The sequence below is a fragment of the Chlamydomonas reinhardtii genome, chromosome 17 (genome assembly GCF_000002595.2).
Source record: "Chlamydomonas reinhardtii strain CC-503 cw92 mt+ chromosome 17, whole genome shotgun sequence".
In the NCBI taxonomy this organism is placed as follows: domain Eukaryota; kingdom Viridiplantae; phylum Chlorophyta; class Chlorophyceae; order Chlamydomonadales; family Chlamydomonadaceae; genus Chlamydomonas; species Chlamydomonas reinhardtii.
In genome coordinates, this window is record NC_057020.1 from 5,081,590 (window position 1) to 5,091,294 (window position 9,705).

Consider the following 9,705-nt stretch of genomic DNA (forward strand, 5'->3'; position numbering starts at 1 on the left):
GAGCTTGCGTTCACGCCTTTCCGGCAGTGGAATTGGTACCGTACCGTACTGCTCCCACTACTCATTTACTGAAGAGGCAGCCCCTCACGCACAACTTGCCTCTGGTCGCACCGGCCGCGTTGTCTCGCCGCCACGCCAGTGTTAATGCCCTGTGGCTTACTCGTTGCGGGGCCGTGTCAGCCCTCGTTGTCAGCTGTGCTGCTGCGGCGCCCTCCTCCGGCGCTCTGGCCGGCCGCCCGCCGGTGGCGTGGCGGGGGCGCTTGTGGCTTTTGTTACCGGGGGAGGCGCAATGCCGTACCAATGCGTACGTCCTCGCATTATGACAATAGCATGTGACCTCGGATAATGACAACAGCAAAGCAAGGCGAGCATGACCTTGTGACCGCGTGGGGCCAAAACGCGTTCAGCAGCTCGTGTGCTGGACAGCTCATCACGCACTGTCAGCTCACACACTGCTCTGCACCACTCACACGCGCACTGCTCTGCCACCTACCATTCACCGAACGTACTTCCCGCACATCGCACACGGTACACAGCAGTAGTCGCACGTGTTGCCTTCCCTTGTGCCCTCTTCAAGTCTTCATACCGGTAGCATAATCATTGCCACTGCTGCGGCGGCGTCTGATTTTAGCATGCACGTTCACATGCCCATGCTCTTTTGCCTCAATCCGCCGATCCACTTCTGCCGCCACATCTGCTGCGGCCACCACCTCTCCCGCACGCCCGCACCTCCCCTGCTCTTAACGCCATCGTCACATCACCGCGCACTTATCCTTCACATGATCCCTCACAGCATCAACCTCCACACCTATCCCCTTCTTCCTCTGTACAGCTCCTTCCAAACCCGATAATCCTTCCCCTCCTCCTCCTCCTCCTGCTCCTCCGCACAGCACTCATCTCCAAACCCAATACTCCTCCTCCTGCCTCCTCCTGCCGCTCACAGCTTGTACAGCTCGGTGTACTTGTTCTTGAGGTAGGTCAGGAACACGGACGGATCCAGCGGCCCGCCGGTCACCGCCGTCATGAGCTCGTCGCCGCTGGCGTGCAGCGAGCCCAGCTTGTGGATCTTGACGTTGAGCCAGGACTGTTGTGTTAAACAGCACAAGGAAAACATTACGCGTAGGGCAATGTGTGCGATGCAGCAACGCGGCGGCATACGGAGGACTACTGTGTGTGTTTGTGTGTGGAGGGGGTGTTTCATTCATGATGGAACACAAAGCGAAGCGGGAGTAGTTCATTACTATCCCATGAATATGCCATGGCAAAATTTGCGGGGAAGAGGGGAGGGGTTAGCCGTCCAAGTGGAGAACGGAGTCATTTTAAAAGTTTGACGTGCGGCGGCGGAGGGGGGGGGGCGAGGGAAAAAAGATGGTCCCATTTGAAACTGGTTCTATCGTGGTGGAGATAGCGGGGATGGCAATGAATGGGTGGGGGATGGGTGGCGGATTGCAGGTGACGGTGGCGATATGGTGGGGTGGGTAACGACGCCACATTCCCACACGCACACATACACACTCACGCCCACGCACAACTACTACGCACCCACCTTGAGCGGCGCGAAGTCTCCGGCCTTGATCTTGTCCTCCAGCCCAGGGATGTCCTTGGCGGCGGCGGCGTAGATCTGGGTGGCGTACATGGCGCCCAGCGTGTAGGTGGGGAACTGCACGTGCGCGTGTGCGTGTGTGTATTGGGTGTGTGTATTGGGGGGGGGAGGGGAGGAGGAGGGGAAGGGGAGGGGAGGGGGAGACAGTCAGAAGACGGCGACCTTGGAACGGTGCAATGTTGCGCAGCGGGGTGCGGTGGTGTGTTGAGTCCTTGCGGGCGTCGCGCAGGCACAGATGACCCATGTCCACACCCACCCACTCCGCCCACCCACTCCCCTACCCCAAACCCCCAGATTTGTCACACCCTCTTACACCCTTTCACACAATCTTGACACCCTCTCCAACACACCCTCTCACCCCCAACCCCAGCCCCCCTGCCCCCAGCGCCCCCACTCACGTATCCGAACAGCCCTGCGCTCCAGTGCACGTCCTGCAGACAGCCCTTGGCGTCACTGGGAGGAGTGGCGCCCAGGTAGGACTGCAGGGGCGGGCAGGGCGGGGGTTACATTCAAGATTAGTTATTAAGAATTGGGGTGGTGGGGAGGTGGGTGGGAGAGGTGGGTGGTGTGGAGGTGGGTAGGATAAGTGGTTGGGGAGAGGTGGGCGGGGAGAGGGGTGGGCGGGGAGAGAGGCGGGCGGGGAGAGGGCGGGGAGGCATGAGGAGTGGGCGGCGCCGACATGTACGACAAGGGCTGGGCATTGAGAAGGCATGGGCTGCGGCGCGTCCGCCGTATGCTTTCCTACCCCGTTCACCCAACCACCCACCCTTCCCACCCACACCCCCGCCCACCCACGCCATCCCACCCACCTGCATCTTCTCGTTCCACAGGCGCGGGATGTCGTCCACTTGCACGGAGCCGTCCATGAGGCCGCGCTCCAGCTCGTAGCGCAGGATGATGTGCAGCGGGTAGGTCACCTGGGGGGGGATTGGGAAGGGAGGGAAGGGAGGGAAGGGCGTGTGTGTGCTTGTGTTTGTGCGTCGAAGGGAGGGAGGTTTGCGTGGGTGGGGTGCCGTGCCGTGGGGGTGCCGTGCCAACTGAAGCTAAGGGGAGGCAGGTAGGCAGGCAAGAGTCTTACCAGCTTACAAGTACCATACAATAATATGGTGCACAATGACAACCACATGCATCGCACACACGCTACACCTCCCTCCCCCCTCCCCCCCTCTACAACCCTCCCCCCTCCCACTCTTTCCCCCCCCCACCTCGTCCGACTCCACTCGGATGAGGCTGGGCTCGCGGATGGTGTTCTCCGCCTCGTACAGCTGCTGGGGGGTGGCGGAGCCGAAAGTGGCGGGGAAGCGCTCCTGCGGGTTGAGGTGGGGGTGGGGTGGGGATGCAAGGTCAAAAACATTGGGAACAGGATACAAGCAGGGTGTGTGTGTATGCGTGGGCGTGTGTGGGTCAGTACCGTACGTCGGCGGGTGTGCAAATGTGTCTGGGGCGGGGATCGGCGGTGGTGGGTATCTCTAAACCCCAAACTGGAAGGCTGCGTGCCTCCAGGAGACTGGTATGGGCCCGCCCGCGGTGCCCTGGTGGCGCCTGCCGCCTCCACCCCCTTGCACTTGCACTCGCATACACAGCAGCAACCTGCCGCCCCCGCCCCTGCCCCGCCGCCCTTGAACTGCTACCCACTCCCCAGCCTCCCGCCCACCCATCCCTCCCCGGGGGCTTCCTCACGGGATGGTGGATGTCCCCCCACCCACCCACCCACCAAACCCACCCACTAAACCCGCCCACCAAACCCACCCACCACACACCCTCCCTCCCTACCTTGAGCAGCGGCAGTAGGTAGGCCGCGAAGGGCTTGCTGAGGCCCACCATGCGCTCCCACAGCAGCGACTGCGACTCGTGCACACCCATGGACAGGGCCGAGTTGACAGGCAGGCCGTCGTACTGCGTGTGTGTGTGTGGGGCGGCGGGGGGTTACATTCATGATTAGTTAAGGAAATGGTAGACGGTAGAGGGGGGTGGGGCGGGGCGGGGCGGGGCGGGGGAGGGGGGAGAAGGGGGTTGCAGGGATGGTTCGAAAAGCGGTACAGGATGCACGGAAGACTGCAGACCGCGGGGTGGGAGGGTTGTGTGGGATGGGTGATGGGGGCAAGCGGGGGAGTGTGGAGGTGTTGGCACACATGAGGGGTTCCCACACGTCTGTGCAGCGGATGCCATACACACGCCACCCCTTTCACCCTGCCCCTCCCACGCTCTCCCTCCCCCCCAAACACACACACACAAACACACACACACACACACACACACACACACACACACACACACACACACACACACACACACACACACACACACAAACACACACACACCTCAAGGTTGCGGCCCTGCTCGTACAGCGCGTGGCCGGTCTCGTGGATGGCGCCTGGGGCAGTGGGAGTGGGAACAGGGGAGGGGTTACTTTCATGGTTAGCTAAGGAGATGGGGAAAAGAGGCAGTTGCGGGGATGGCCAGATGAAGCGCAGCGTCCCCACCGCTTTCTTCTGTTCTCTCACGACACGGAAACACACACACCGCTCCCTGTCGGTAAGCACGCACAAACACACACACACACACACACACACACACACACACAACACACGCAACCCCCTCTCCCACACACCCTCCCCTCACCCGTGATTCCCTCCATCACATCCTCCTTCTTGAAGCGGGTGGTCATGCGCACATCGGTGGGGTGGGCGCCGCCGGTGAAGGGGTGCACGGACACGTCCAGCCGCCCGTGCTCCGTGTCGAAACCCAGATCCAGGGCGATCTGCGCGTGTGTGTGTTTGCGTGCGTGTGCGGGGGGTTTTGGGGTTCGTCGTGGCAAGCGGGGTTGGGTTGGGTACTTAGGAGAGAGAGTTGTGCTGGGGGGAGGGTTGCGTGTGTGCTAGGCGTTGGGGTTTGGAACTGGACAGCAGTCCGAATCACCCACCTACCCATCCTCTCTCCGTCCGTCCCTCCCTCCGCCCCGCTCCCTTTCCTTCCCGCCCTCCCGCCCCCCGCCCCCCTGCCCACACCTTCTTGCACAGGGCCGCCTGCGCCTCCCCCCCTGCCCACACCTTCTTGCACAGGGCCGCCTGCGCCTCCGCCCCCTGCCCACACCTTCTTGCACAGTGCCGCCTGCGCCTCCCCCCCTGCCCACACCTTCTTGCACAGGGCCGCCTGCGCCTCCCCCCCTGCCCACACCTTCTTGCACAGGGCCGCCTGCGCCTCCACGTCAAACTCGCCGTGCGTCCAGGAGTCGTCCAGCTTGGCGCCGCGGCTCTTGATGGCGGCGATGAGGGGGACCAGCCCCTCGCGAGCCTGCGTGGGCGGCGGGCGCGCGTGTGTGTTTTGAGGGGAGAGATGTTTCCACCATGCCCATTACGGTGCGCGTGTGTCTCTGTGTTCGCTGAGTTGTGGGCTTATGCCACAACCCCCATCCACCCATCAGCACCCCCCTCGCCCTATTGCATTGGGTTCGGTTTAGTTTGGGCTGGTATCTACACCCACCCCCACCCCACACCCCACCTGCTCCCATCCTCTCCCCCACCCACCTGCTCCCCCCACCCTCTTCCCCATCTCCCCCCCCCCCACCTGTGCGAACACGGCGTCCAGGCGGGCGCTGGTGAGGCCCTTCTCAAAGTCGTCCAGTAGCACGTCGTAGGCGGGCGCGGAGGGGTCGATCAGGCTGTAGGGGAGGGGGGGAGGGAGGGAGGGAGAGAGGGGAGAAGACACGTGAAAGAGGGCACGCATCACGCATCAGCTACATTAGGCTAGGTAAGCTGCGGCCGTGAGAGCCAGGCATGCCTGTGAACATTTGCACATTACGCCAGTAGATCAACATGTCTGTTGAGTGGCAGGCTGACGACTGCCGACACGCCGACACGGCACGGCACGGCGACACGCGACACGCCGCCCCGCCCCCCGACCCTCACCGCGCCTTCTCCTTGTTGACCTCCACCCACTCCTTGAGGAAGGGCGCGAAGATGGAGAAGTCACTGGCCTGCTTGGCCTTCACCCACGCCTGTGTGTGTGGTGGTGGGGGTGGGGCGGTTTGCAAAGATGGTTGGAAACTCCACGAAGTCGTTGCCATAGGAGGGGGGGGGAGCGTGTGTTGAGTTGGAGTAGGGCTGGGAGTGGGACAGGGATACCAGGCGATGGCGATGGCGATGGGGAGCCTCATCGCGGCCCATCCGCAATTCCGTACCACTGGCCACCCACCCCATACCTCTTGCCTCACTCGCCGCCACCAACCCCAGCCCCGCCACCCACCGAACCCCACCCACCCACCCACCCACCGGGTACGCGTCGGTCTCCAGGCGAGCAATGCGCTGGGCCAGCTCCTGTGCGGCACGTGTGCGTGTGTGTTGGGGCGAGCCGGCGCTAGCGTTAGAGAGCGAGGAATGAGCGAGCTTGTGTGAGAGCCCCCCCCCCCTCCTCCGCCCCCATGTAGTAATCGCTGTTCCCACTGTCGGTCTGATTCACTTTGTCTTGCATGCAGACAACCATCTCCCCAGCCCTTCTCCACCTCTAAACCTTCTAACCCCCTCTCAATCCCCTCTAAATCCCCTCAAAACCCCCTCCCCAACCCTCCCCTCCAACCCTCTCCACCCCCACCTTGGGCAGCGCGGTGGCCTTGACGTAGTCCTTGGACGCGTCCCGCACCACCGCCGCCGCCACCGGGTCCAGCGCGCCGGCGGGGGCGGCCCGGAGCGTCTCCAGCAGCGCACCCAGCTGCGTCGTGTGTGTGTGTGTGTGTGTGTGTGTGTGTGTGGTGTGGCGTTGTGGGGGTGAGGTGAGGGGTGCGGTGTTGCGGTGTTGGCGAAGGATTGAAGTGCACTTACCCCGAGGTACCAGGTGCATAGGGGCCAGTGGAACAGCTATAGTCTCAGCGGCGAGGCTAGACGGCCGACGTGACGAGCGGTCCCAAGCACTCTCCTTCTCCCCATTCCTCAAGCCCATTCCGCCTCTCCACCCAGGCTGCCCGCCACCTCTCACCGTGGGGTCGGTCTTCTTGTCGTACATGACTCCCGCCAGCGCCGACTTCTGGGCACCGCGGCTGTTGGCGGCGCCGGCGGGCATCATCACCTGAAGAGGGGCAGGGGCGGGGAGCAAGGGGTGGAGTGGTGGTTGAGCACGGGTGAGGAGGGGGGGGGGGGAGCAAGGAGGGGCCAGTGCCGTGAGCACCTCGGGCCTAGGCCCTCCCTCCGTTCGTGCCACCTCCCCCCTGCACTTAAGCAGCCGGCTTTCCATCACCCCCTCCCTCCCCCCCTCACCATCGCGTCGCAGCCCAGCAGGCTGCTGATGCACACGCCTGATAACATACACACACGCGTGAGGATGCCCGCCTCTCCCTCTCCCTCTCCCTGACATATGTCCCTTGTGCCTGTCCCTCCCCCTCTCCCTCCCCCTCTCCCTCCCCCTCTCCCTGTCCCTGTCCCTCTCCCTCTCCCCCTCACCATCTCGTCCCAGCCCAGCAGGCCGCTGATGCCGCCCAGCGCGCTCAGCTCCTTCAGCCGCTCGCACAGCATCTCATAGGCCTGCGAGGGGGGGGGGTGAGGGTTTGTGCGTGTAATTCGGGTGTGTGTTCGGGTGTGTTGGGAGGCGTGCAGGGGAGTGCGTGTGTGTATCTGCACCAGGCGCTAACGTCCAGGTCCGCCACCGTGCCAGTCTTCGTGCGCCCAGCTGCCACCCACACTAGTCTAGCACCTCCCCTCCCTGTAACCCACACTAGCCTAGCACCTCCCACTCAGGCATCCCAGCCGCTCCTTCACCCCTACCTCCAAGCTACCGCCCCTCCCCGCACACCTCCCTCGCCGCCCCCGGCGCGCTCACGCCCCCCTCACCGCCCTCATCCCCCTCACCCGCCCCCCTCAAACCCCCTCACCGCCCCACCTTCTTGGTGTCCTTAGGCACCGCTGTGGCCGTGGCCCTGCCGCGCACGCTCTGGCGGCGACCATCCACCTGCTGCTTAGAGCCGCGGTTGCCCATGGCGATGGAAGAAGACGGATGAAGGACCCTCGCGGCTAGGCCCGAGCTGCTAACGCGCCGGCCAAAGTTCAGACCGCAGCTGGTGCGCTGCAGGGCGGAACTGAGCATATAGGCAGCAGGAGCGGAGCGCGAGCCGACAGCCCTAACGCCAACCACACGGTGCACAGATCGAATTGATGTAGTCCCGAGGGACTTAGGGCCAAGCGAGCAGGATGGTGACAGTAACGATGTGTCTCTTGTGTGCTATTGCAACTGTATTACGGCTTGGCTACTACTCAACACTGACAGGCAATCGCGGTACCATCATGCTTTCGTGGCCTTCCGATGCCCAAGTCCGGAGTGCCCTAACAACCAAAGTCCCTTGCCTATTTCGGATAAAGATGGCATACACGAAATAATTTCAATGTCACCGAGTTGAAAGGCTGGGAGTTCTGGAAGTTAAGTCTATCCCCTGTTAGATCACCTCACGACAGACAACTTGCTTAATTCTGCTTATTGGACATAGTTTTGTCCTTGGAGACGCCGCAAAGGAGCTTGGGTAGGTCAGTTCGCGCCTTCTTGACCTCTTTAACAGACCGGGCTAGGTGTCTGCTTGCTTGACTTGCAGTCTACTACAATATCTATTACATCGCGTCTAGCTTTGCGCAACAGCAGCCCTCGACATCAGGTCTCGGCCGCCCCTGCTCCAGGCTTGGTCGCGAACCCTAGAGAACATTGTCTATTGTCAATTCAAAGGCAGGGTGTGGGAGGGGCAGGCCACAGCGCGTTTGCGGGCGGCGCGGGCAGCTGCAGCCAGTGCAGAGGACGGGGCGGCCTGACGCGGTAACGTGGTGCGGCTACCTCCGCATCCGGCCCCCTCAGTGAACGCCGGGCCAGGCACCCAGCCGGCTCGAATCCAAGTGCACAATGGTGCAGTGGAACTGTGGGCGCAGTTGGCAGCACAAGCCCAGGCGCAAGCCCAGGCACAAGCCCAGGCACGCACTAGCACATGCATGCTGCGCACCGGACGGACTAACGTGGGTTCCCTGCCTGGCCTGGCCGCCACAGGCGGAAGCAGCGGCGGCACCGCGCTTTTGTGCACGCCCACGAACTCCCTTGAAGGAGCGACAACTTCTTACAGCTATCGCGTTGGCGCCAACATTCCAACGCAGTTCGTGCTGCGGCGCTGAGTCAAGCCCAGTCACAGACTTTCAGCCGAGGCCCGGCAAAGGCAGAGGCCAGCAGACAAGTGCGAGTGCGAGTGCGACAAGATGGTGAAACAGCGCATGAGCAGTTCTGACGTGGCGGCGGAGGTGGCGTGTCTGCGGCAGCGCATCCTGGGGCTGCGTGTCGCCAACATCTACGACCTCACGCCCAAGGTGGGGCTGGGGTGTGTGGAGGGATGTGGGGAGGAGAAGAGGAGGGGGAGGAGAGGGGGGAGGGAGGAGGGGAAGGAGAGGACAGGGGAGAGGGGGCAAAGGAGAAGGGGGCCGGGAGCTGGGCACGCGCACATACAAGGGCGGTTGGCGGGTTGCGGGTTGGTGGTTGCTTGGGCTGTGCTGACGCTGAGGCTTTGAGGGACAGTCCCCACACCACACCGCATGCATGTATCACGCCAACACACCCGGCTTCCCAAACTTCCCAACCTTTCAAAACCTTCAAACCCCCGTCAGACGTATGTGGTCAAGCTGGCCCGCTCCGGCGAGGAGGGCGAGAAGGTGTACCTGCTGCTGGAGAGCGGGGCGCGTTTCCACACCACCAAGGTGGGTGTGTGATGGGGGGGGGGGGGGCGTGGCTGTGTGTGTGTGTGAGTGTGTGAGTGAGTGAGTGTGTGTGTGTGTGTGTGTTGGGAGGGGGCGTGTGTGTGTGGGGGGGTGTGGTGTAGGGGGGGTGTAGGGTGAGGGGGGGTGGGCAGGAGGGGGAAGGGGAGGGTGGTGGTGGTGTGGGGTGTTTGGGAGGGGCTGGGGTGGAGGCTGGGGTGGAGGCTGGGGCGGTGGTGCGGGCTGTGTGACGGCGTCGGGAGATGCTGGTCCGCACTCGCAGTGTGTGGGCTTGAGCGGATGGGTGGGCAGTGCGGGGGACAGAGGAGCGCAGGAGCGGAGGACGGCGCAGTGTGTGGGCAGCAGCGGAGGACGGCGGTGTCAGAGGCGATGTCGACG

At 63.3% G+C, this 9,705-nt stretch overlaps 2 protein-coding genes across 4 annotated transcripts in view; one reads left to right on the forward strand and one right to left on the reverse strand.

Annotated features, from left to right (window-relative positions):
• Window positions 1-30: 30 nt before the first annotated feature.
• On the reverse strand, window positions 31-7,793 carry CHLRE_17g734900v5 (uncharacterized protein). Of its 2 annotated transcripts, XM_043072523.1 has the most exons (17): window positions 7,472-7,793; window positions 7,036-7,116; window positions 6,575-6,664; window positions 6,194-6,310; window positions 5,875-5,919; window positions 5,512-5,600; window positions 5,171-5,264; window positions 4,781-4,897; window positions 4,612-4,686; window positions 4,226-4,364; window positions 3,925-3,977; window positions 3,377-3,499; window positions 2,809-2,910; window positions 2,413-2,520; window positions 2,002-2,082; window positions 1,547-1,660; window positions 31-1,084 (listed from the first exon to the last, which is right to left on the reverse strand). In XM_043072523.1, the coding sequence occupies exons 1-17, from the start codon at window positions 7,565-7,567 to the stop codon at window positions 938-940; spliced, it is 1,671 nt and encodes a 556-aa protein (XP_042914983.1). In that variant the 5' UTR covers window positions 7,568-7,793; the 3' UTR covers window positions 31-937. The 2 variants fall into 2 exon arrangements, with proteins under 2 accessions (XP_042914983.1, XP_042914982.1); XM_043072524.1 differs by lacking the exon at window positions 4,612-4,686.
• A 153-nt stretch (window positions 7,794-7,946) lies between these two features.
• Window positions 7,947-9,705, forward strand: part of CHLRE_17g734961v5 (uncharacterized protein) — a 15,010-nt gene continuing 13,251 nt past the window's right edge. The window contains exons 1-3 of one of the 2 annotated variants that reach the window (XM_043072525.1): window positions 7,947-8,109; window positions 8,615-8,925; window positions 9,220-9,317. In XM_043072525.1, coding sequence (XP_042914984.1) covers window positions 8,818-8,925; window positions 9,220-9,317 — 206 coding nt within the window. In that variant the 5' untranslated portion in view covers window positions 7,947-8,109; window positions 8,615-8,817. The remainder of the gene's footprint in view (window positions 8,110-8,614; window positions 8,926-9,219; window positions 9,318-9,705) is intronic. The other variant, XM_043072526.1, reaches the window with a different exon arrangement.